Here is a 27,024-nt window from a genome sequence, read left to right as displayed (position 1 = left end):
ACCTGGAGCTAGAGAGTCCTTCAGCCATTGTAGGCCTCAGTGGTCACTACGCCAATATTGGTCATGAGGAATGGGACAAATACGTGTCCTCTGGTCTGCATAGTGTCTCTACTCCATGGATAAGCTCTCTCTTAGAGGACATGAGCTAGCCATGGGTTTGACCTGAAATGTAGACAGGACAACTCAGTTGAATGTGGAAGCCTGGCTCTTCATAGATGGTGGAGAGTCCATTCCCAGTATGGTGGATTGGGCAACAATGATGCCCTGATAGTCCTTCATCATTGTCTATGATTGTCTGTGGAGCTGCTACCAGCTCCACCTACCGTGCCCAGGTCTGCTGGCCGGTCTCCACTGTTTTACGGGTATCTGAATGGGGACCACTTGAATGGGGCACCAGCAACACTTCTTTGACGCTCACCTAAAAGGTATTTCCTCATTTGCAGCCATATTTGGGATGACACCTACCCTGTTTCCCCGAAAATAAGACCTAGCATGATTGTTGGTGATGGCTGCAATATAAGCCCTACCCCCCAAATAAGCCCTAGTTAAAGTCCTTGTAGGTCTTATTTTCAGGGTAGGGCTTATTTTGGGGGTAGGGCTTATATTGCAGCCATCACTGACAATCACGCTAGGTCTTATTTTCGGGGAAACAGGGTACTTTATATCTGTTACAAGTTTTCATTCACAGAGCAAAACTGAAAAAAAAAAATGTAAGTTTGCTGCTCACCTTCAAAGAGGGAACAATGAAAAAAAAAACATGGCCCCCACAAATCTGATACCAGAACCCCAACCGAGCATGGAGCCTGGCAGGCCAGGGAAGGGGGGGATAAGCATGCACCCCTCTCCACTTCTTGAGCCATACTGGACCACATGTCCTCAACATGGGGAGTGGTAAGTGGGACCCGCCTCCCCCCTGACAAGGCACCTCCCCCCTGACAAGGCACCTCCCCCATGTCAAGGGCATGTGGCCTGGTATGGACAAGGAGAAGAGGGCGGTGCATGCTCATCCCCCCCCCCCCTTTCCTGGCCTGCCAGGATGCATGCTCAGGAGGGGGTCTGGATTTTGGGTGGCCATGTTTTTATTTTTTTAGATTTTTCATTTTTCCCATGGGGTTCCGCCTTTAATGGTGAGCAGCAATTTTCAAGCGTGACGTGTTGGGTATCAATTTACTTGGTGTAACATTATCTTTCACAATATTAAAAAAAAAAAAAAAAAAAATGGGCTAACTTTACTGTTGTCTTATTTTTCAATTAAAAAAAGTGTATTTTTTTTACAAAAAAAGTGCGCTTGTAAGACCGCTGCGCAAATACGATGTGACAGAATGTAGTGCAAAGACCGCCATTTTATTCTCTAGGGTGTTAGAAAAAAAAAATATATATATATATATAATGTTTGGGGGTTCTAAGTAATTTTCTAGCAAAAAAAAAAAACAAACTGTTTTTAACTTGTAAACCAGAAATCTCAGAAAGAGGCTCGGTCCTTAAGTGGTTAATAAAATGTAATAATTATGTATGTTTGATTCGTTTTATTTATTTTAATGTAATATTATAAGCTGAATTCCGCTCTGTAGATTTTCTGGTGACATTTCAGGGACTGCAATGCTCCCCGGTGCCGCCAGAGGCCAGCACTTCCTATAGAGTGCGATCACCACCAAGTGCTTCCTGTGATCACCATAGAGCTCCGCCCGGAAGTGATCGGTGTAAGTCGGGGAAGCTGCGCCCCGGGGTGGCCGGGAAGGTGAAGCGCTGGAAGAAGGGGCACAGCAGCGACTGCAACCCCGAGGAGAGGAGACACCGGGAGGCCGCACGGAGCCGGTTCTTCAGCCGGAGTTCCGGTGAGAGAGGGGGAGGGGAGAGACGATCACTATCATTATTTTGAGCATTATTAATTAAAGTAACAATTACAATGATAATATTGTTCCCTTTCTTTTTATTTATTTTTTATTATTTTTTTTTTCATATCACTACTATGTATTATTTTTTTTCTGCTACAATTATTATTATATTGTTCTTAAAATGAGGATTATTTTCATTTAATATTATAAAAAAAAATATATAAGTAAAAAAAAAATATAAAAAAATCATATATATATATATATATATATATATATATATATATAATTTTTTTTTTCTGAATATTAAATGAATAATCCTCATTTTAAAAAAGAAGTTTACATAAAAAAATTAAACATAGAAAATTACATAGTAGTGATGATATGAGGGAAAAAAAAAACTGACTGGCGACAGTATGTGAAAAATAATTAAAAAAAAAAATATATATATATAATATGTGTGTGTGTTATTTTTATTAGGTAATCATAAGGTGAAAAAAAAAAAAATCCTGATGACCTCATAGTAGTAGTACAGTGTTACTATAGATATAAAAAAATAATAAATATATATATAATTTTTCACATACTGTCACCGGTCAGTGTCTCGGATCGCTGCCATATGAGTTATATGACAACGCGGTACTACACTGGTGACAATATATGATAAAAAAAAATTGAGCTTTTTATTAACCACTTCAATATCGGGCACTTACACCCCCTTCCTGCCCAGGCCGTTTGTTGCTGTTTAACCACTTGCTGCCCGCCGACCGTCATATGACAATATCGCAGTCACGATAAAAATCGCAGATAGCCGCCATTACTAGTAAAAAAAAAAAAAATAATAAAAATGCTATAAATTTATCCCCTTATTTTGTAGACGCTATCATTTTTGCGCAAACCAATAAATATACGCTTCTTGTGATATTTTTTACCAAAAATATGTAGAAGAATAGATATCGGCCTAAACTGAGGAAAAAATTTGTTAAAAAAAAAAAATTTGGATATTTATTATAGCAAAAAGTAAAAAATATTGTGTTTTTTTTCAAACTCGTCACTCTTGTTTTGTTTATAGCGCAAGAAATAAAAACCGCAGAGGTGATCAAATACCACCAAAAGAAAGTTCTATTTGTAGGGAAAAAATGATAAAAATTTAATTTGGGTACTGTGTAGCATGACCGCGCAATTGTTATTCAAAGTGTGACAGTGCTGAAAGCTGAAAATTGGCTTGGGAAGGAAGAGGGTGAAAATGCCCGGTATTGAAGTGGTTAAATGACAATTGCGCGGTCATGCTACGCTGTACCCAAATTAAATTTTTATCATTTTTTCCCCACAAATAGAACTTTCTTTTGGTGGTATTTGATCAACTCTGCGGTTTTTTTTTTCTATTTGTTGCTAAACATTAAATAAAAAAAAACCTAAAATTTTGGGGAAAAAAAAAAGTTTTTCTTTTGTTTCTGTTGTAAAATTTTGTAAATAACTAAGCTTCCTCCTTCACTGATGGGCACTGGTAGGTGGCACTGATATGCAGCACTGGGCACTCATGGGTGACACTGAAAGGCTGCACTGGTGGGTACTTATGGGTGGCACTGATGGTATTGATAGGCATCACTGATGGTACTGGCAGGCATTGGGGATGGGCACTGATTGGCAGCTGCCTGGTGGTCTAGGGGGGCATACCTGGTGGACCAGGGTGGTGCCAATCCCTGGTGGTCCTGGGCGGGCATCCGAGGGGGGGCTGCGCTGATAAACAATCAGCACAGACCCCCCCTTTTGTCAGGAGAGCAGCCGATCGGCGTCTGTCAGACGCGAGTGAGGAAAAGCCGATCAACGGCTATTCCTGTTTACATTGTGATTGGACACGGCTGATCACGTGGTAAAGAGCCTACGTTGGAGGCTCTTTACCGAGATCGGTGTAGCGGTGTGTCTGACTGACACACCGCACCAGCGATCGTCACGATGCGCGGTCGTTCTGGGAGGCTGTAGTAAGCCGTTCACTCAGGACGAGAGCCGCGCCATCATTTGGCTGGCGGGAAGTGGTTAAGAAATACAAAGAAAAATAAAAAAAAACAGCAATGCCTCTTTCTAAACACCTTGGACTGTCTACTTTCAACTACTTTAAAAAGGGGTATTTTGGGGGGTATTTGTACTTTCCTGGCGTTTTTTGAGTCTCAACAAAAGAGATCGGCCTTAAGTACATCAGGACTGATCGAACTCTTAAGGTGTCGGCATACCAAGACATTTTCATGTTCCCAACTTTGTGGTGGGCACTCATGTTGGAACAGGAAGGGGCCGTCCCCAAACTGTTCCCACAAAGGTGGGAGCATGAAATTGTCCAAAATGTCTTGGTGTGCTGAGGCCTTAAGAGTTCCCTTCACTGGAACTAAGGGGCCAAACCCAACCCCTGAAAAACAACCCCCCACACCATAATCCCCCCTCCACCAAATGATTTGGACCAGTGCACAAAGCAAGGTCCATAAAGACATGGATGAGCGAGTTTGGGGTGGAGGAACTTGACTGACCTGCACAGAGTCCTGACCTCAACCCGATAGAACACCTTTGGGATGATTTAGAGTGGAGACTGCCAGCCAGGCCTTCTCGTCCAACATCAGTGCCTGACCCCACAAATGTACTTCTGGAAGAATGGTCAAACATTCCCATAGACACCCTCCTAAACCTTGTGGACGGCCTTCCCAGAAGAGTTGAAGCTGTTATAGCTGCAAAGGGCGGAGCCAACTCAATATTGAACCCTACGGACTAAGACTGGGATGCCATTAAAGTTCATGTGTGTGTAAAGGCAGGCGTCCCAATACTTTTGGTAATATAGGGTGTGTATAAATTATATATTTTTTATACCATATTTGCGGTTGGCAAGTGACTTTAAAAGTCCTTCCAATCCGGTGAAAACATCTCCAGGTTTGTGATACCTGTGCTCCACCTTACATGATACCTGTGTCCTCACCTGTCATTGGTTGATGTTCATATTTCTGCTCTCCAGGGAAGAGTGATCTGACGGTAGACGCTGTAAAGCTGCACAATGACCTGCAGTCGGGTTCCCTGTCCATACAGAAGAGGCCGGAGGAAGAGGAGGAGGAAATGGCCGTCACAGAAAGATCCGGGGCCACCTTCCTCAGCGGCCTCTCCAATTGCACCAACATCACCTTCAACAAAGTCCAGAGATTCTGGGAGTCCAACTCGGCCGCTCACAAGGAGGTGGGTGACGACTAGGGTTGTGGACCTTTTGAAGGAGAACTTTTCATCTAATAATCAATAACTGCACATTGTTTTGTAAATACAGAAATATGCATTTGTTTTTTTAGCCTGCAGAGCATTGCACCTATAATCAGTAGATGGTGGGTACAATGTCCGGCTCCTGCAGACTGTCATTACCACTGTCTGCCCCTAGGGGAGGTAATTACTGAAGAGCAGGAAGGTTCAGTGAACTACCAGAGCGCTCATAGTTCATTCAGAACTACAAGCTGCCTGCCTCAGCGGCAGATGGGACTTGTAGATCATTGAATATGAACATTCTCATTACACACGTTCCTGGATTAGGCTGAGAAGTATCGGGAGACTGGAAGCATCAAAGGGCCATATACATCTCTGCCAACACACCACAGATCACCAAATACCAACCGAGTGTTTTATTGTAAAATAGTCACATCACAATGGAGGAAGAATGATTTGACACATCTGTGTGGGCGGTTAGGAGGAAGAATGTCCCTTACATTGGTGATCAGTGAGAAGAATGTTCCTTACATTGGTGATCAGTGGGAAGAATGTTCCTTACATTGGTGATCAGTGAGAAGAATGTTCCTTACATTGGTGATCAGTGAGAAGAATGTTCCTTACATTGGTGATCAGTGAGAAGAATGTTCCTTACATTGGTGATCAGTGAGAAGAATGCTCCTTACATTGGTGATCAGTGAGAAGAATGTTCCTTACATTGGTGATCAGTGAGAAGAATGTTCCTTACATTGGTGATCAGTGAGAAGAATGTTCCTTACATTGGTGATCAGTGAGAAGAATGTTCCTTACATTGGTGATCAGTGAGAAGAATGCTCCTTACATTGGTGATCAGTGGGAAGAATGTTCCTTACATTGGTGATCAGTGAGAAGAATGTTCCTTACATTGGTGATCAGTGAGAAGAATGTTCCTTACATTGGTGATCAGTGAGAAGAATGCTCCTTACATTGGTGATCAGTGAGAAGAATGCTCCTTACATTGGTGATCAGTGAGAAGAATGCTCCTTACATTGGTGATCAGTGAGAAGAATGCTCCTTACATTGGTGATCAGTGAGAAGAATGTTCCTTACATTGGTGATCAGTGAGAAGAATGTTCCTTACATTGGTGATCAGTGAGAAGAATGTTCCTTACATTGGTGATCAGTGAGAAGAATGTTCCTTACATTGGTGATCAGTGAGAAGAATGTTCCTTACATTGGTGATTAGTGAGAAGTCGTTATCTATTGTTTGCTCCAATGTAGCGTTATAACTGTTGCATTCATTTGTGTTCTAGGACTTCTATCACCGATACAAAGTATAGATCTGAGACTTAATTGATTGTCTTTTTAGATCTGTGCGGTTCTGGCTGCAGTAACAGAAGTGATCCGCTCTCAGGGAGGGAAGGAGACAGAAACGGAATACTTTGCTGCTCTGGTGAGTGATTTCTCTGCATGGTTGCCATTGTCTTCATTTTTCAAATGTGCTGCACTATAATGCAATAAAACGGGCGTCTCTAAATGGTGGACCACGGTCCGGGTCCTGACCAAGTCAATGTCCCATCCGGACCCACCGCAGATGCGGCATTTAGGATCATCTTTTTTCCCCTCAGCCACCGCTAGCTCTGTTGTCTTTGCAGAGCTGACATTGGAAGAGCAAATTCGGCAAAAGCAACGCATGTACTACTGTTTCAAATTGGTGTGGCACCGCAAAGTCGGCGTCGCACCAATTTGACCGGTGCCACTGTCAAAATCGCATGCGAAGTCGCTCCCATGTGAACGGGGGCTTAAAGTGGTAGTGAACTCCCATTGGACACTTCTACCTACAGGTAAGCTTATAATAAAGAGTCCTTGTAACTACGGGGAACATCTACTAAATGTGCGCCGTACAGGAGATATTCAATGTCCCTGCAGCCGGTGACGTCACACTGAAGGAGCAGCATACTCGTGCCGTTACCTTCAGAGATCTGTGCCGTGGCCGAGACTCCCGCGCGCATGGAAGGGAGTGATGTCATCGCAGATTGGCCGTTCAAGCAGCCGGAGCCCCGCGAACCCAGAAAGAAGACCGGGTCAAGATGGAAGCTCAGCGATGACAGCGCGCCACTGGAGGGCTTCGTTCTTAGATAACATTTTCATAATGTGCCAGTAGGTGAAGCCTACTAGCACATTATGACATTACCTTGCAGGGAGAAGATTTTTTTAAATTTTTGTTTTAAAGTGGAGTTCCTTCCGCTCGCCCCTTTTAAAAAAAAAAAAATTTAAAGTCAGCAGCACCACGTACTGTAGCTGCTGATTTTTAGGCTACATTGACACCTGAGCATTTCAAAGTTGCGCGTTTTTTACTGCGCATTTTGCCTCGTTTTTGCCGATGTTTTGTTCAGGTCACCAATGTAAAAGGCAGAGAAACACCTGTAATCTGTCCCAAAGAAGCTCATGTTATTTTTTGAGATTAGGGCGTTTTTCAGGCGTTTTTGCTTCAGTTGACAAAACGCTCGGATGTGAACAGGTGCTATTGAAATGAATGGTTGTTGGGTGTTTTTCAGGCGTTTTATGAGCTGAAAACGCTCGGGTGTGAATGCAGCCTTAACATTAGAAAACTTGCCTGTCCTGGAGTCCAGCGATGTTGGCACCTCAGTCGATGGACAGGTGCTGCCGCCTTGGTTGCAGGTAAGGGAGCCTGGCAGTGTAGCCTTGCGGGCTTCACCGCCGGGTCCCCTACTGCGCATGCGCTCTGCACTCTCTCACTGGCCCGGCAGAAGGGGGCCGAGCTCTTAACGTAACTTGCCGCAGCCCGGTTACCCAGGAGTGGGGACAGGGTACCTATAATAAAAAAAAAAAAAAAAAAAAGTTACCTGCTCCCCCCTCCCCCCCTGAAAATGTGGCACCGGAGAGGGGGATGGAATTAGGTAAGCAGAAGTTCCACTTTTACAACTTCGTTTTGAGTTTACTACTGTATTGCTATTTAATAAAACTGAAACCTGTGGGAGTTAAGCAGTTCTCGCTCTAAAAATCGTCCTCCAGGTGACACTTTTTTGCTTATGATTTGGTTTTCTCTTCATTTTACTAACTGATAAGGAGATTAAATGCGGAAATCCCTCCATGGTTTGTCTGTACACTGCAGAACATAAAAACAAAAATTTTTATATATTCTTTTTTTTTTTTTTTCTCTCCCATAGATGACCACTCTGGAAGCTGTTGAGTCTGCGGAGTCGCTGTCTGCCGTTGCCTACCTGCTGAACCTGGTTCTGAAAAGGTAAGCCTGTCTGTCAACGCCCCCCCCCCCAGTGGTTACGGGTCATTGGTCCTTCATCCTCCAGTAACTGATGATGTGTTTTAGGGTTCCGGGTCCTGTGCTGATTAAGAAATTCTCGGACACGTCTAAGGCCTTCATGGATATTATGTCCTCACAGGCCACCAGCGGCAGCACCTCCGCTCTTAGATGGGTAAGTCGTGTTCCTTTTGTATTATCCTGTGTTTTTAGATTTTCATGTTTCTGTAATTTTAGAGAAGCTGGTCCCGTCACAGCGTCGTGCGACGCTGCACCCAAACAAAATTGACGTCCTTTTTTTCCCCACAAATGGAGCTTTCTTTTGGTGGTATTTGATCACCTCTGCGGTTTTTATTTTTTGCGCTATAAACAAAAAATGCGACAATTTTGGGAAAAATTAAAAAAAAACATTTCTTTTTGCTATAATAAATATACCCAAAAAATGTTTTTTTAAAAAAAATCTAATTTCGTCTGTTTAGGCCAATATATATTCTTCGTATTTTTGGTAAATAAAAATCGCAATAAGCGTATATCAATTGGTTTGCGCAAACGTTATAGCATCTACAAAATAGGGGATAGATTTATGGCATTTTAATTATTTTTTTTTTAGCGGTACTGCAACATTGCGGCCGACAAATCGGACACTTTTATCACATTTTTGTGGACCATTTACATTTATACAGCGATCAGAGCTATAAAAATGCACTGATTACTGTGTAAATGTCACTGGTAGGGAAGGGGTTAACACTAGGGGGCGATCAAGGGGTTAAATGTGTTCCCTGGTGAGTGTTTCTTACTGTGGGGGGGAGGAGACATATCGCTGTTCCTACTTACTAGGAACAAACAATCTGTCTCCTCTCCCCTGACAGAACAGGGATTTGTACGTTTTACACAAGCAAATCCCCGTTCTGGCTCTCGCGAACGTGGGTTGCCAGCGGCGATCGCGCCCCCGCCGGTTACGCGCATCGGATCCCCTGCCATGCAGCAGGCGCGCGCACACGGTGGCTTTGAAAGGAGAAGACGTTCCCATACGTCCTTTTGATGGAACGTGCCACTGTGGCGCCGTGTATCGGCGTGAGCCGGTCGGTAAGTGGTTAAACTGGTTCTAAAGCCAGCTTTACCTTTAACCGGTTCCCGACCGGCTCCCGCAGATATACTGCGGCAGAATGGCTCCCTTGGGTGAAACCCCGTATGGGTACGTCCTACCCCTTTTGGCCACCAGAGGGGGCGTGCACTGCTGTGGGACCCGATGCGCAGGCACAATCACTGACAGTCACGCGCTATCGCATGCACGAGTGCCAGCACGGGGATTTGTGTGTGTGTATACGCACAAATCAAATCCTTGTGCTGTCAGAGGAGAGGAGCCATATTGTTTGTTCCTAAGTAGGAATATTGATATGTCTCCCCTCCTTGTCACATCCCCACACAGAACACACCGAGGGGAACACACCCCTTCCCTGCCAGTGACATTTACACCGTAATCAGTGCATTTTTAATATAATGTAAATGGTCCCAAAAAACTCAAAAGTGTTTGATCTGTCCGCCGCAATGTCACAGGCCTGCTAAAAATGGCAGATCACCGCCATTTTTCTACAAAAAAAAATAAAATAAATGAAATAATAAATGCCATAAATCTTTCCCATAGTTTGTAGAGGCTATAACTGTTGCCACCAATCAATATACGCTTATTGCGATATTTTTGGTAAAAAAAAAAATAAAAAAAAAAATCCTATGCATTAAGGTGAAAGAACACCTGGCAGTCATCGGGGCCTCTCTCTGCAAAACGAGCTGCACAGTGGAGGCAAGTATAACATGTTTGTAAAGGAGGAGTTGTTTTTTTTTTTTTTTTTTTTTTTTCGTTTTTTTTAACTAACAATCACTTTAATTGATACTTTTTGCTTTTTTGCACATGTAGCACCTTGCACTTTCATATATTGTGTTTAGTAGATTCATACATATTTTTAGAGTGTGGGAGCACGGATTGCAGTACAACGGTGATGGCGATGTCTATTTTCATATACTTTTGTATGTCTTTCTGCAATCTCATTATTACATCGTCTTCTTTTTTTTAATTTTTATTTATTTTTTTTTTTCAGATCGTTTCATGTTTGTCAGTGTTGCTTCCGAAACAGGACCTGTCTGCATGGAGTTATCCCTCCACTCTGCAGGTGTACCATGGCTTACTGAGCTTCACTGTCCATGCAAAGCCAAAAGTAAGTTGTAGACCAGGAAAAAAAACAAGAGATCTTTTAGAAAAGAAAGTCTTCAGAGGTCTGTGGGTACTTTTTTAATATGATCTGATCCTCCATGTGTGTGATTTTTTTTTTTTTTTTTGTCGTAGGTGCGGAAGGCCGCTCAGCTTGGCGTGTGCTCCATCCTGAAAGGCAGCGAGTTCATGTTTACAGACTCCGCCCCCGCTCACCATCCTGCTGCCCAGTCCACCGCTAAATTTTGTGTCCAGGAGATCGAGAAATCGGGAGGTGAGAGTTGTATTTTGTGGGAAGGGACAGAACACTGGGGGAAGGGTAGAGTAAGAGCTGAGTATAGAAGGAAGAGTGCAGAGTCAGTGGGAGGAATAATGCCTCAAAACCTCAACCTCAAATATCAAGACTGAAAATTTTGTTTAAAAATTTGAAGCTGAAATCTTCCAACTTCTACAAATCATGATTGTTCCCAATAGACTGCTGGTGAAATAAAAGTCACCTCTACTCCCGTGTGAGGTCCTGCCCTTCCTGGAAGTATTAGAGTTTTGCTACAATAGACTGAAGCAACTTTCGAAAATGTTGGTGACCTTTACCCACTTCTCGATCACTATACGTATATTAGGGATCAACCGTTTTTCGGTAAGGCCGTTATCAGCATTTTCTGAAAAATCAGTATTGGTCGCAAACTAGACCGATATTGCTTGCACCACCCCGGTACTGCTCTCTAGAGCGGACGGTCGGCTTTATTGTAACAACAACCGATGCAGCTCAGCAGCCGCTCGGCTGTTATTACAAACAGTGGCAGGGGACACCCCCCTCCCGCTACCTTCCGCCGCTCGCCTGGGCTCTCCCGTCCCACCAGGGGGCCCGAGCAATCAGCTGGTCGCCACCGGCTTGCCGAAGACCCGAACAAAGCCAATGCTTCGTTTGGACCTGGTAACCCATGACATCACTTCCCGGATTACTGACCTCTTAAAAGCACCAGTTTTAAAAAATAGAAAGTATTCAGAAACGCTGATCTTGACGTTTTGAATACTTTCAAGTGCAGTGGAGGGGTTTGGGGTCTTCGTGAAGAGAACCTGTCACTGCCTATTGCTGTCACACGGGATGTTTGCATTCATTGTGACAGCAATAACAGTGATAAAAAATTTTAAAAAAGTGTAAAATTTTTTATTTATTTTTTTTTTAAATGTACAGCATATTGGCAGACCATATCGGCTATCGCCCTGAGAGGTTGCCAAAATTATTGTTATTGTTTCAGCACCGAAAAACAATATCGGTTGATCCCTAGTGTGTGTGTTAAATATATAATAAATTTATATATATATATATATATATATATATATATTTTTGTAAAGCTCTGCGTAAACTGTCGGCGCTATATAAATTCTGTATTATACGCATTATATATATATATATGAATTATTAGTATATATGTTGTGGGTTTTGGAGTGGTTTATAGGGCTCATGGCTGAAGCCATCAGCCATAACCCCAGAAGGGGTTAAAAGTGCCCCCTTAGTGCTGCTTTGAAAGTGGCACCTATTTATTTCAATGGGCAAGGGCGGTGGGGGAGCAGTGTGTACTCCGCTCCCGCACCGCCCCAAACATGCTGTTTAAAGAACTTTTTTTTTCTTTCCTGTCCTGCAAGCGCACTGCCCCAGTGTGAACGCACTCGGGCTTTCACACTGGGGCTGCAGAAGAGGCAGTTTACAGGCGCTATATTTAGTGCAAAAACGCCGGTAAAGCGCCTCAGTGGGAAAGTGGCCTGAAGGTCAGACTTCAAAAGTAAATACAATGTTATAACAAAGTTCAAGTGGGAGAAGTTTCTGATGATAGGACGCAGTGGGGAGGAGCTGGGGGCATGCGTTACACAATCACGGGCCGGCTTCCTTTTCGTGCCATCCATTGTGTACAGTGATGGCAGTTGGTCGGCAAGTGGTTAACCATCACCCACCCGTCCTGTAGCAAAATGACAGCCGGGTGGAACATTTGTCGATCCGGATGGACGTCATATGACGTCCTCCAGGATCGTGCCTTGCACGCGTCCGCAAGGCTGCACTGCAGCACGATCTGTCCCTGCCTGTGTTCGATGACTGATCAGTGTACTGGCCCTCTACCGGTACCATGTGATCGCTGTGACCAATCCCAGCAGATCACATGCCAATTGTAAACAATGGCTGGCTTCTTTTTTATGCCAACTATTGTGTGCAATTGTGTTGCTAGCTGTGATTGGTCACAATGATCACATGGTACAGACAGGGCCAATCGCAGCCCATCTGTACCATGTGATTAGCTAATCGCAACAAAAGAAACCTAAATGAATCAGTTTCATTCAGTAAAATGCTTGCTTATTGCAATGTAATGCAATGTAAATATAATGTGTGTGTAAAAAAAAAAAAAAAATATTAAAAAAGAAAAAAAAACATCACTTCCCCAGAGTAGTAAAATGTTACTATGGAAATATTTTATTGCTCTAGTCAGAGTGTTAAAAAAATGTTTGTTTTTTTTTGTACTGTCACCAGTCAGTCTATGATCACCCCCACACCAGTTACATAATAACGCTGTACTGGTGACAGTATGTAAAAACAATTGTCGATTTTTTTATTATTTATTTTCTAAAATTTTATGACAAACTTCAAAAAACCCGCCATGCCTCTTACTAAATACATTGGGACTGTGTCTCTACTTTCCAAAAAAAAAAGGTGTCATTTTGGGGGTATTTGTACTGTCCTAACATTTTTGGGCCTCAAGAAATCAGGATTGATCAATTTTCAGATATAATATCCCATAGTTTGTGGACTCTACAGACTATAAATTACTCTGATTTGCGTTATTTCCGCCAAAGAAATGTAGCAGAATACATTTTGGCCTAAAAATTATGAAGAATGATTGATTGATTATTTGCAAAATTATATAACGGAAACAAAGAAAAACGCGTTTTTTTTTTTCCAAAATTCAGTGTCTTTTAGTTTAGCAAAAAATATATATAAAAAAAAAAAACGATGGTTAAATACCACCAAAAAGAAAGCTTTATCATTGTGTTGATCAGATAAATGTATAACTTTGTCCCCCTCCCCCCCCTCTATGGTCTTCAGGCAGTAAAGAAGCCACCACAACGCTACACATGCTGACCCTGCTGAAGGATCTGCTGCCGTGTTTCCCTGTCAGTGTGGTCAAGTCTTGCTGTGAGACGTTACTGAAGGTCATGACCTTGAACCATGTGGTGAGTGTTTTGGGGGGGGGGATTGATATCATACCTTTTTACATACCCCCTCACCCAGCTATTTCTGCACTAAAGCCGTCTAGATGGTTTGAATCTCTGCTGGCTCAGCAAAAATGGCCTAGTCATGAAGGGGGGGGGGGGGGTAAATCTTCCAGGGGGCGAGCGGTTACCATGTCTCACTTTACATTTTCTTAAATGTTTCTTCTTTCCCCTCTGCAGATGATCACGGCTTGTGCCATGCAGGCGTTCCATGCCCTCTTCAGTGCTCACCCTAATGCCAATGCTCTGTCCGCCGAGCTCAATGCCCAGATCATCACAGTGAGTATATGTGTTCAGAGAAATCTGATTTCTATAAAAGATTGTATCGGCCCTACTAGAAATTTTCTTCCTGGGTTGCCATAGATACCGGAGTCATCCTGTAATCTCTGCAGAGAACTGTCTTTTTGTGTCTTTATTTGACCACTTGCTGACCGCGCTATAGCTGAATGGCGGTTACAGCCCCGATGGCTAGTTCTGGGAGGCTGTCATATCCCGTGAGCGCCCGCTGACGAGAGGACACTGCTGATCACACATTGAGGTAAAGAGCCAATCAGCGGCTGTTTACCACGTAATCAGCTCTGTCCAATCACAGCTGGTCATGGATGTAAATTGAAGTCGGTTATCGGCACTCCTTATTACATGCTGACAGCGAGAGGAGAGCCGATAACCGGATTCTCTAAAAGGGACATCTACACTGATATGAAGGGCACTGATTATCCGTGTCCTGATTATTAGTGCAGTCCAAATGGTGCCCACCAGTGCAAGCCTCATCAGTGCCCATCATTGCCGCCTATCAGTGCAGCCTCATCAGTGCCCATCATTGCCATCTATCAGTGCCCACCAGTGCCGCCTCATCAGCGCCCATCATTGCCACATATCAGTGCCGCCTCATCAGTGCCCATCATTGCCACCTATCAGTGCAGCCTCATCAGTGCCCATCATTGCCATCTATCAGTGCCCACCAGTGCAGCCTCATCAGCGCCCATCATTGCCACTCAGTGCCCACCAGTGCCTCCTCATCAGTGCCCATCATTGCCATTTATTAGTGTAGCCTCATCAGCGCCCATCATTGCCACCTATCGGTGCTGCCTTATCAGTGCCCATCAGTGAAGGAGAAAAATTACCTATTTGCAAAATTTTATAACAAACTATGAATGTTTTTTTTTTTGTTTTTTATATTTTCGGACTTTCAGCAAAAAATTAAAAGCCCAGTGGTGATTAAATACCACCAAAACAAAGCTCAATTTGTGTGAAAAAAATGCTAAAAATTTCATATGTGTACAGTGTTACATGACCGTGCAATTGTCCAAGGTGTGACAGCGCTGAAACCTGAAAATTGGCTTGGGCAGGGGTGGTCAAAGTGCCCGGTGTTGAAGCGGTTAAAGGGTTAGTTCACCTTTTTATCGAAAAAGTGTAAAGGTGAACGAACACTGGACAAGGCACCTATCGGCACCTGTGGTCTGGGGATTTTGAAATCTCCGCTCCTCTCCCTCTTCTGCGTGCAGCACTTCCCGGGATGGACCAGACGGATTCACAATGAATGTTCAGCGTCTTCACAATGAATCGATATCTGGTCCATCCCTGATTCGCAGCACAGAGAAGAGCGGAGATTTCATATCCCTGGACCTCCTCTGAAGGGGTGCTGACAGCTCAGCAACCCTGAAGGTAAGTACAGCGGGGACCGGGGTGGAGGGGAGGTTGTCCAGTGTATTCTTTCTTCCTTCTTCTGCGCTCTCTCTCTCTCTCTCTCTCTCTCTCTCTCTCTCTCCTCTGTAAACCTTTTTGTCTTCATTAATAAGCATGCTTTATGCTAACTTGATGTATTCTTTGTGTTATGTGACAGGCCCTGTATGACTATCTGCCCAATGAAAACGACCTGCAGCCTTTACTGGCCAGGCTGGCGGTAATGGAGAAAGCTCACATCAACTTATCACGGTAATAACGTTTCCACCTATTACAGCATTTTACACGTGTTTTTTTGTTTTTTTTTACCACACGAAGACCAGGCATTCTGGCACTTTTTGTCTACATGTGACAAGCTATTTTTTTTGGGGGTAGATCCCCAAACATTATTATTTTTTTTAAAGTGGAGACTCTAGGGGATAAATTGACAGGTTTTGCAATTTTTTATGTCTTGCGGTATTTGTGCAGCTGTTTTTTCAAATGCAGTTTTTGGAAAATAAATACACTTGTGTTTTTTTTTTTTTTGGCATTAAAAAAAAAAAAAAAAAAAAAATACATAACCCAATTTTTTTTGTAAAATATAAAAGATGTCACGCAGAGTAAATAGATACCAAACATGTTGCGCTTTAAAATTGCGCACGCCCGCTCGACGACAAACTACGTAAATTTTACTATCCCTAGGCAACGCTTTAAAAGCTTTTACAGGTTACCAGTTTAGATTTACAGAGGAGGTCTGGTGCTAGAATTACTGCCCATGATCTGATGTTCGCAGCAAAACCTCACGCGTGGGGACGATCGTAGTTTACGTGTGTGTGTGACATGACGCACGCGTTCGCCTTTGCGTGCTAGCATGGGGGGGACGGGGACACTTTAAAAAATATATATTTTTTTTTAATTACACTGTTGCTTTAAAAAAAAAAAAAAATGTTTTTTGATCACTTATTGCTGCCACAAGCCATGTAAACATCCCTTGTGACAGCAATAGGCATGTGACAGGTCCTCTTTATGGGGAGATCTGGGATCTATAAGACCCCCTATCCCCTCCTCTGCACTTGAAAGCATTCAAAACACCAAGATCTGTGTTTGTTTTTTTTAATATATTCGGTTTTCCAAAAAAAATGGCGCCATTAAGATGCTGGTAAACCGGAAGTGAAGTCAGCGCCTCAGGATTACCATAGTGGAGATCTGATCAAAGCCAATCTCCGGCTTTCTTCGGGGTCTCCCGACTAGCCGGCGGACGTGTCAGCCAGTAGCTCGGGTCTCCTGGTGGGATGGGAGAGCCACTCCGGTGGTTGTTACAAGTGAGCCGATCGTCTCTTGAAAAAAAAAAAAAAGTACCGGGGTGATGCCTGCAGCTGCATATCTTCCCTGTACAAGAGCTTGAAGTCCAACGACGTACCAGGTACATGATTTGGCGGCAACTGGTTAATTTTACCTAAATCCCTGTCATGCCTTTAATTAAATATCTGACACAATGTGACAGTTAACATATATATATGTCATGTGCTGCCTGTCTGTTGAGGGCATTGTATTTCAAAAGACACTATGCCTACTGTGACAGTAAAGGTATTCCCCTCCATAATATTACAGTCACTGCAGAAACAAGTGGTGATTGATCTCCACAGCATGGCTGCCTTAAAACCATCGCCGTGTCCTGCAGGAAAGGCATCCAGACAAATGTGTTTAGTAACCGCATGTGGGCTGATGATGCCAGTGATGTCACCACTCTCTACTGATTTGATAGGCTACATTCTCAGTGATGTCACCTCTCTCTAGTGAATGGATTGGCTGCATTCTCCAGTGATGTCACCTCTCTCTACTGATTTGATAGGCTACATTCTCAGTGATGTCACCTCTCTCTAATGACTGGATAGGCTACATTCTCAGTGATGTCAACCGCTCTCTAGTGAATGGATAGGCTGCATTCTCAGTGATGTCAACCGCTCTCTAGTGAATGGATAGGCTGCATTCTCAGTGATGTCACCGCTCTCTAGTGAATGGATAGGCTGCATTCTCCAGTGATGTCATCAGTTTTATTGTTACATGTTATAACGCTGTGTTTGTTTTGTGTTTGCAGGTTGCAGAGTGACCTGAGTTTGGGTCATCTACCTCGCCTCTCCTCCACCTCCATGAACTGCCTCTTGTCTCCTCATCTGCAGGTTGTGTCTGCAGCTACCGGAACCATGAAGGTAAATGTCCTCCTGACCACAGAGCCGCTATGACCAGCAACATCTGCCTGGCAACACATCTGTATGCTCCTGTTGAGCCTGTGTGTTATGTTATGATTCATTCAGATACATAGTAAAAATAAACAATTTGATGGATCATACATAAGCACATGCAGGTAACATGTCTGATTTGCCTTCTGGGGGATCAGGAAGGGATTTATTTTTTTCCAAGCTGGAGCAAATTAGATAATTGCTTTATTGGGTTTTTATTTTTTATTTTTTTGCACTATGGGTATAGCATTGTGTATATGGAGGTTTTCTATTTATTTATTCTATTCATTTTTCTGTTGAACCAAATGGATTTTGTCTTTTTTCAATCTATGTACATTCTGGTCTCAATGATGACGCTCAACTTTTTCTGTCTTTTTTTTTGTTCTGCAGTCCGTTCTTACAGAGTGTGTCGGCCCTCATGTAAAAGATATTGGAAGTGTCTCTTCTGCTCCAGTATCAGGACCGGCTGGTCACCTCTATAAAATGTTCATGTGAGTCCTCCTGAACCCCATTATAATTACTGCAACTATGTTGAATATTCTGCCCCAAAGTTTTGCCTGCGCAGATTTACCAGTGTCACATGACCCTTACTGTCCTTTTTTATTTTTTTATTTCTAAAGTGAGTCAATTGCATATTAACCAGTTCCTGCCATGCTATAGCCGGCTCCAGCTCAGGCTTACAATGCTGGGAAGGGCGTACATGGACGTCCTCGGGGCGCGCTCTGTGATCGCTGAGACCTTCGGACTCAGCAGATCACAGATTTGGGGTAAAGGGCCATGTGATCAACTTTCAGCCAATAACAGCTGATCACAGGATTAAACAGAAGCCGGTTATCAGGAAAAGAAGAAAGCCGGTAACCAGCTTCTGTTAAAGGGACATTGGTCCCAACGTTGCCCACCAGAGCTGCCAATCTGTGCCACCTATCAGTGCAGCCTCATCAGCGCACATCAGTGAAGGAGAAATATTACCTGTTTGCAAAATGTTATAACAAACTATAAAAAATTATTTTTTTTTTTTTTTTTTTTGGTTTGTTTAACCAAAAATTAAAAAAAAGCCAAGTGCTGATTAAATACTTCCAAAAGAAAGCTCTATTTGTGTGGAAAAAAAATTATAAAAATGTCATGTGTACAGTGTTACATGACCGCAATTGTCATTCAAAGTGTTACGGCGCTGAAAAATTCTAGTCCTGGGCAAGAGGGGGGGGGGGCAGAAGTGCCTGGTAGGCAAGTGGTTAAAGTAGAACTAAAGGCTCTTTTTTTTTGTTTGTTTTGCAATTTCACGAGTGTGCCCAATTTTAAGACTTGACATGTTTGGTATCTGTTTACTCAACGCAACCCAACTTTTTACGTTTTTACCAAAAATTGGGTATGATATTGTGTGTGTTCGCACTAAGGCTCCTTTCACACTTGTGTGTGACTTGTCCTGCGACTTGGGACTGCAAAGTCGCATGACAAGTCGCACCCCATGATTTCCAATGAGTACTGTTCATATCTGCACCGACTTCAAAGTAGTCCCCTGTACTACTTTGGTGCGACTTTGATGCGAGTTGAGGTCCATAGACCTCAAGTTCACACAGGCATACCCTGAAATTGCGGTAAAATGTCACGACTTTGAAGTCGCGGTAGTGTGAAAGGGGCCTCACATCTCCACGTATGGGAGGGGGCGACAATCGCAGTAAAAAAAAAATGTAAAAATAGAAGCACGGGGACGCCCGTCGCCCCAAAGGAGCGCCTGTATTTCTTTTGGGCGTCCTGCGATTCTGTTTGCGCGTTTTTTTTTTTTTACCGCGATTGTCACCCGTTGACTCGTGAGAAAGTCGCGCCGCGTTTTGGGGATGCTATTACAAATCAACGGGCAATGCACCGGGAACGCACGGGCGTGCCGCGATTGCGAATTGCGGGTGATTCCGCCCGGAACGCGGCGATGTGAACGCAGCCTAAGATTCATTTTAGTGTGTTTTTTTTTTTTTTTTTTTTTCCCCTGAAAATATACATTTTTAAAATAAATGTGCCAATATCCAGCGACATAAAAAAAAATGCAACTACCGCTATTTTATTCTCCAGGGTCTCTGCTTTTAGAAGATTATATACTTTTTGGGGGGTTTACAGTAGTTTCTATCAAAAAAAAATATAGAAAGAAAAAGAAAAGCAGAAAAAAAAAAAAAAGTAAAGAATGGCCCGGCATAGAAGTGGTTAAGGTGGAGTTTTGCAATCCATGTTCTGCGGTCGATGATGCGACTCTTCCATCTCGGATGGTTCCAGTCTTTCCAGTTCCAGGGCTCCTGATGTCATCCTGCAGCGAGGGATTTTATTGCACAGGGTTGTTATTTCCTCCCGTTATCTCCTGGATTGACGTCAGCGGCCAGTGCTGGTGTGCACATTCTTCCTGCACTGCATCCTGGGAGATGTGATCCCCAGCCAGGGATTTCATTCCCCCGTCACCATGCATACTAATGGGAAATGTTGCCGTCGGGACGGATCAGCCTCTCTCGGATCGAATCCCTCCATCCAATCGTATTGGGGGCTGTGCATGCGCAGGGAAGCTGTCATAACACGTGTAGCTGTTGTGGATTATAATTAGAGAAATCGCACCCGGCGCAGCTCGGCGCTTCCTTGCCTGCGGATCACCGGCGCAACGTTTTTGACGCATGACGAGCCACGGATTTAAAGGGTGACTCTACATTTACTTTTTATAGTGGATCTTCACTTAATCAACATTTTGCTGCTAGCATTAGTAGATGGATATGAAGGTATATTATATTTAATTGTTTTAAAAAAACAATTATTAACATTTTCTTCCATTACTTTCTGGCAAAAATGATGTCATACAGTTTTATTATTTTATTTTTGTTATAATACTAATAATAAAAACTTATTTTTATAATATTTTTTTTTTCAATACTATTTATCAATTTTTTTTATTGAAGATTTTAGAACAAAAAAAACAAGTGATAGAGGTGCAGAAATGCAGAAAATCCAGAGATGTGAGTACATCAGCACAGGCGTGAAACTGAACACAATGTGAAGCCAAAATCTTCTTTTACTTTTTTTTAATTTTTTTTATGGTGACCTTATTTTAAAGTTCACATGCGCTGTGAAGGATGATGGAAAGGAGGGGGAGGGGGTTGGTTATACATCTCTTGCCAATTTGTTTCCGTTTTGCATATGTTCTGGAATTGCTCGGATACTCTTTGTATTGTTTTTTTTTTTTTTTGGTTTGTTGTTGTCTGTGTCCTGTATTGGGGATTTTCTTTCACTTCCTGTCCTGGTGGCCACATCCTCCAATGAGGAATAGCTCAGGTGTTGCGAGGTAAAGCTGCTTTTATGTGGTGCGGACACATAGGGAATACAAAGTACAAGTGGTCATTACAGCTCGGATAATTAGAGTTGCAAGATGCATCCCGGATTATTCAAGCTGTGATGTCACAAAGGACTTTGGGCCCATTGCCACCAGGAACTCTGTGTTTTGCATGTGCGTTTTCATGCATTTGTGGTGCAAGTGCAAAGTCTTCTTCTCCCGTAGGCTTCAGTGCAAAGTCTTCTCCCCCTAGACTTTAGTGCAAAGTCTTCTCCCCGTAGACTTTAGTGCAAAGTCTTCTCCCCGTAGGACTTTAGTGCAAAGTCTTCTCCCCGTAGGACTTTAGTGCAAAGTCTTCTCCCCGTAGGACTTTAGTGCAAAGTCTTCTCCCCGTAGGGCTTTAGTGCAAAGTCTTCTCCCCGTAGACTTTAGTGCAAAGTCTTCTCCCCGTAGACTTTAGTGCAAAGTCTTCTCCCGTAGGGCTTTAGTGCAAAGTCTTCTCCCCGTAGACTTTAGTGCAAAGTCGCCAGCCACATTAATTCAATTTTAAAAATTAAAAAAAAAAATATTCAAGCTGTGATGTCACAAAGGACTTTGGGCCCATTGCCACCAGGAACTCTGTGTTTTGCATGTGCGTTTTCATGCATTTGTGGTGCAAGTGCAAAGTCTTCTTCTCCTGTAGGCTTCAGTGCAAAGTCTTCTCCCCCTAGATTTTAGTGCAAAGTCTTCTCCCCATAAGGCTTCAGTGCAGTGTCGCCAGCCACATTAATTCAATTTTAAAAATTAAAAAAAAAAAGCTGTCAGTTTTCAGCCAAGTGCATCCTGAATTTCCTGCAACGGAGTTTTCATTTCGTGGCACCACTAAAATCAGATTTTGAGGGGGGAAAAAAACGAAATCCTATTCCAGTATGTATTCTTGTACTTGTACTCAGACAAGTTCTTGCTATTGTTCTTCTCCTCCTCCATTCCCCAAATTGTGATCTGACTTCCTGTTAGAGGGTGGCTATGTTTTGTTCGTCATCCCACTGTATGTAGGAACATTGCCCCCCTCTTTCCCCCCTCTTGCTCGTTCCTGTGGACTGTGGGGTGTGGACTGTGGGGTGTGGACTGTGGGGTGAGGGTTGTGGACTGCGGACTGCAGGGTGAGGGTTGTGGACTGTGGGTTGTACATAGAGCAGTGCACATGACCGCAACTTATCTGCACTCCCTGATCCAAGGAAATGGGGGGGAATTAGAAGTTCTGGAGCTCACGGAGGACATTAAAAGGAGGCAAAAAAAACCCCCAAAACAATATGCTTAAAAATCGATGACGGGACATTGAGTAGAGGACGTGTATGGATTATTTTTGGAGAGTAAGGATGTTTAGTGTCACTGTGCAGTGGGCCTTTGCCAACTTTTACTTTAAAATCGCATCAGCTTACAGCTCTGAATGCTGCCATATAATTATCTTACGTTCATTTGTTCAACAACCATTTTTTGCTTTTTTTCCATTTCCTGGTGAGACACTGGTGATGTAACCCTGGCCTCACAGATGCATCCTGGGAAGGCTTCATCACCAGAGCCAAGGATAAGGTACGCAAAGAATAAAAAGCCTGCAATTCTCTAAGTATTGGTTTGTAGCTCTCCATTAATAAACCTTTCCAAAGATGACTTACCCCCCCCCCCCCCCCCTTACATTGATACACAGTGCTTTAGGCAACTAATTGTCATTCAGTTAGGGTTTATGTCTACTTTAAATGTCACATCCCCCCCCCCACCACCATCACCCAAGCTGCTTAGAAGAAGCCGTGTGTAAGCTCCATGTCGTCAGAGCTTACACATGGATCAGGGCTTTAGGACTTTCCAACCCCCCGCCCCCAATATGACAGCACTGGTGCATTGTGGGAAGGATGGGTTGAGACCCATGCTCCCCGTGCCTAGTAGGTATTCCCGGGTGGAAGAGCAGAGTAAGTTGCGGGGGAGGGGTGGTCATTAAAGTGATGATTGTATTAGTGCGGTCAGGGCACAGGGTGAATTTAGTGGCAGTTGCGTGACTTCTCTGTATTCGAGAAATAATAATTCTGTTGTCAGAAAGCAGAACTAGTTTCAACAGGGAACTGAAAGTACTTCCACCCACCGAATGATAATAATTAGTACATTGGGCTCGTTGACATGCAGGTTACAGATGAAGACCAAACACGATGTTCTCATCCCTCCATTCTAGAGACGTCCCGGATCTGAGCGCCACACACAAGGATTTCCCGACCTCTGACCCCCTAGTGCCCCCCCCTGTAAGTAGAACAAATCTCTGCAGGAAGGGGAGTCATTATCTATAATTAATGGTGATTGCAGAGTGTGAATAGCGCAGGATTATGGGTGGCGATCACCCTCTGCACCACACCTCCTCTAGTTCTATCTCTGCATGTATTTGATGTGCACAGATGGGGGATGGGTTTCAGTAGCAGATTGGGCAGAGTGCTGTGAGTCATGGGAAAGTTGCCTTGAAGGAGGGGGATGCTTGGGAAAGTCACTGTGAGGGGGGGGGGGGGGGTGCCTGGGAGGGTCGCCTTTTAAGGGAGAAATGCCTGGGAAGGTTGCTTCGCAGGGGGGTGTCTGGAAGGGTCGCTTTGCAAGAGAGGGATGCCTGGGAGGGTCGCCTTGGAAAAGGGGGATGCCTGGGAGGGTCCCCTTGCGAGAGGGGGATGCCTGGGAGGGTCCCCTTGCGAGAAAGGGGATGCCTGGGAGGGTCCCCTTGCGAGAAAGGGGATGCCTGGGAGGGTCCCCTTGCGAGAAAGGGGATGCCTGGGAGGGTCCCCTTGCGAGAAAGGGGATGCCTGGTGGGAGGGTCCCCTTGCGAGAAAGGGGATGCCTGGTGGGAGGGTCCCCTTGCGAGAAAGGGGATGCCTGGTGGGAGGGTCCCCTTGCGAGAAAGGGGATGCCTGGTGGGAGGGTCCCCTTGCGAGAAAGGGGATGCCTGGTGGGAGGGTCCCCTTGCGAGAAAGGGGATGCCTGGTGGGAGGGTCCTCTTGCGAGAAAGGGGATGCCTGGTGGGAGGGTCCCCTTGCGAGAAAGGGGATGCCTGGTGGGAGGGTCCCCTTGCGCGAAAGGGGATGCCTGGTGGGAGGGTCAATTTGCGAGAAAGGGGAGGATGCCTGGGAAAGTTTGCTGTGCAGGGGGAGGGGGAATACCTGGGAGGGTAGCCTTGCACGGGGGGATGCCTGGGGGGGTCGCCTTGCAAGGGTGGGTGCCTGGGGGGGTTGCCTTGCAAGAGGGGGATGCCTGGTGGGAGGGTCACTTTGCAAGGGGGGTGGGGCCTGGTAGCGTTGCCTGGCAAGAGGGGGATGCCTGGGAGGGTCAGCTGGTGGGAGGGTCATTTTGCAAGGGGGAGGATGCCTGGGAGGGTCAGCTGGCAAGAGGGAGATGCCTGGTGGGAGGGTCACTTTCGAAGGGAGAGGATGCCTGGGAAGAGTGCATTGCAAGGGGGGGATGCCTGGGAGGGTTGCCTTGCAAGAGGCGGATGCCTGGAAGGGTCGCTTTGCAAGGAGAGTGATGCCTGAGAGTTGCCTTGCAGGGGGCGGGGGGGATGCTTGGGGAAAGTCGCCTCGTAGGGAGGGGGATGCATGGAAGGGAAGCCTTGAAAGAGGTGAACGCCTGGGGGGGTCCCCTTGCAAGAGGGAGATGCCTGGTGGAAGGGTTACTTTGCAAGGGGGAGGATGCCTGGGAAATACGCGCTGCAAGGGGGGGAGGCCTGGAAGGGTTGCCTTGCAAGGGGGGATGCTTGGGAAAGTTGCCTCGCAGGGAGGGGGATGCCTGGGAGGGAAGCCTTGCATGAGGGGATGCCATGGAGGGTCGCTTTGCAAGGGGGAGGTTGCCTGGGAAAGTCGCATTTCAAGAGATGGATGCCTGGAAGGGTCGCATTGCGTGTGGGGGGGGATACCTGGGAAAGGTCGTCTTGCAAAGGGGGGAGAAGCCTGGGAGGGTGGTCTATGTGCGTACAGTACAGGTCCTCCCACTGACCGGTCTCTCTCTCTCTCTCTCTCTCTCTCTCTCTCTCTCCTTCCCCTGAAGTCGGAGACTCCGATATTCTGTGACTCTCACACGGCTCTGATACATTCTGCTGGATAAACACCCTCCGCTCACCATCTCCATGCATGGAATCCAATATGGCTTCACTTGCACAGAGGACAGGCTGCAGCTGAACTCGTATATATTTGTGCTCAATAAAAAGAGTACCTGTCACCTTCCGTGCTAGCACATAGGGGACTTGTTAGCCCTCTTGTGATGGCAATAAAGTTAAAAAAAAAAACCTGCAAAGGCTTTTAAAACATCGTCTATGGAGAATTTGAGTGGCGTGGATTTTTGTAATTCCGCGGGCATGCCCAGGTTTAAGACTTGACACGTTTTGTTTTCTATTCGCTCGATGCAGCCCAACATTTTATATTTTATCAAAAAATTGGGTATAATGTATTAAATTTTAAGTTTATTGTTTTATTTTTTATTTTTAAATATTATTATTTATTTTATTTTTTTTCCTAAAAATAGGTATTTGGTAAATAACTGCACAAATATTGTGCGACATACAAAAATTGCAACTACCACCGTTTTTATTCTTCAGGGTCTCTGCCTTCGGAAAATATATTCTTTTTTTTGTGGGGGGGGGGGTTACAGTAATTTCTAGCCAAAAATGCAGATTTTTAGCATATGTGCGAATTTGTAAAGAATTGCCCCGGTAGGTAGGTGGTTAAATTGTGAGCACCAATGACGTGTGATATAAAATCCTGTAGAAGATGTTACGTTGTCTCCGATTGGATCCTCACGGTTCCTGTTGTCTTCTTCTTCTCCTTCTAGTGGTTTCCTGGTGACCTTGTCATGGGCACTCCGGCGTCGGTAGTCAGCTCCCCGGCATGGCAGGCTCCAGAACCGCGGACCCGGAAGAAGGCCTCCGCCAACATCTTCAAAGACATCGACCTCCTGCAGTTGCAGACGCTGTTCCGCGCCGGCGGGGACGAGTGCGCCGAGGAGCGAGCGCAGATCATCTACAACTACGCAGGAGACCGGCACATCGCTGACGCCCTGATGAAGCTGCGAAGGAAGAAACAGAATAAAAGCGTTCATTCTTCATCGAGCAAACTGAGCGCTGATGGGATGGCAGCTCTGTCCGTGCAGAACTTCAGCAAACTCTGGTAAGTCCTGACTTGTTCTAGAAGATTTCTATCTAATCCGTGCCCAGCGAGCGTACGCCTATATATACAGCCTCGTGGAAGGCGGGTCGTCTTCTCTGGGGCTGCATATTACATGCCTGTGTTTGCACCGGGAAGCCCGCTCCATGGCACCCCCTGCAGGACGGAGATGTCCCCAGCAGCTCCAAGTCTTGTACTAATGATTGAGAGCTGGGAGGACCAGCTACTGTTCACACGATCGCTGGGATAGCGTGTGATTGGCTATGATAGTGATCACTAACTAAAACTCTCCCCTGTACCCTTCACTATTCCTCTCACTGACGCCAATGATGGGGCACTATTCCTCCCACTGACACCAATGAAGGGGCACTATTCCTCCCACTGACGCCAATGATGGGGCACTATTCCTCCCACTGACGCCAATGATGGGGCACTATTCCTCCCACTGACGCCAATGATGGGGCACTATTCCTCCCACTGATACCAATGAAGGGGCACTATTCCTCCCACTGATACCAATGATGGGGCACTATTCCTCCCACTGACGCCAATGATGGGGCACGATTCCTCCCACTGATACCAATGATGGGGCACTATTCCTCCCACTCACACCAATGATGGGGCACTATTCCTCCCACTGATACCAATAATGGGACACTAGTCCTCCCACTGATACCAATGATGGGGCACGATTCCTCCCACTGACGCCAATGATGGGGCACGATTCCTCCCACTGATACCAATGATGGGGCACTATTTCTCCCACTGATACCAATGATGGGGCACTATTTCTCCCACTGATGCCAATGATGGGACACTATTCCTCCCACTGATACCAATGATGGGGCACTATTCCTCCCACTGACGCCAATGATGGGG

At 44.8% G+C, this 27,024-nt stretch overlaps 1 protein-coding gene across 1 annotated transcript; it reads left to right on the top strand.

Annotated features, from left to right (window-relative positions):
- Positions 1-881: 881 nt before the first annotated feature.
- Positions 882-25,925, top strand: LOC141105507 (RRP12-like protein). The gene is made up of 15 exons (XM_073595365.1): positions 882-891; positions 1,554-1,835; positions 4,828-5,042; positions 6,406-6,489; positions 8,228-8,304; positions 8,389-8,494; positions 10,416-10,532; positions 10,661-10,799; positions 13,620-13,747; positions 13,967-14,065; positions 15,630-15,721; positions 17,547-17,658; positions 18,079-18,179; positions 23,144-23,256; positions 25,814-25,925. Exons 1-14 carry the CDS (start codon positions 882-884, stop codon positions 23,187-23,189), a joined length of 1,608 nt encoding a protein of 535 aa, XP_073451466.1. The 3' UTR covers positions 23,190-23,256; positions 25,814-25,925.
- The last annotated feature ends 1,099 nt before the right edge of the window (positions 25,926-27,024 follow it).

Source organism: Aquarana catesbeiana, linkage group LG08, assembly GCF_042186555.1.
Source record: "Aquarana catesbeiana isolate 2022-GZ linkage group LG08, ASM4218655v1, whole genome shotgun sequence".
NCBI lineage: Eukaryota > Metazoa > Chordata > Amphibia > Anura > Ranidae > Aquarana > Aquarana catesbeiana.
The sequence above is the reverse complement of the archived record's forward strand: the minus strand, read 5'-3'. Positions and strand labels throughout refer to the sequence as shown.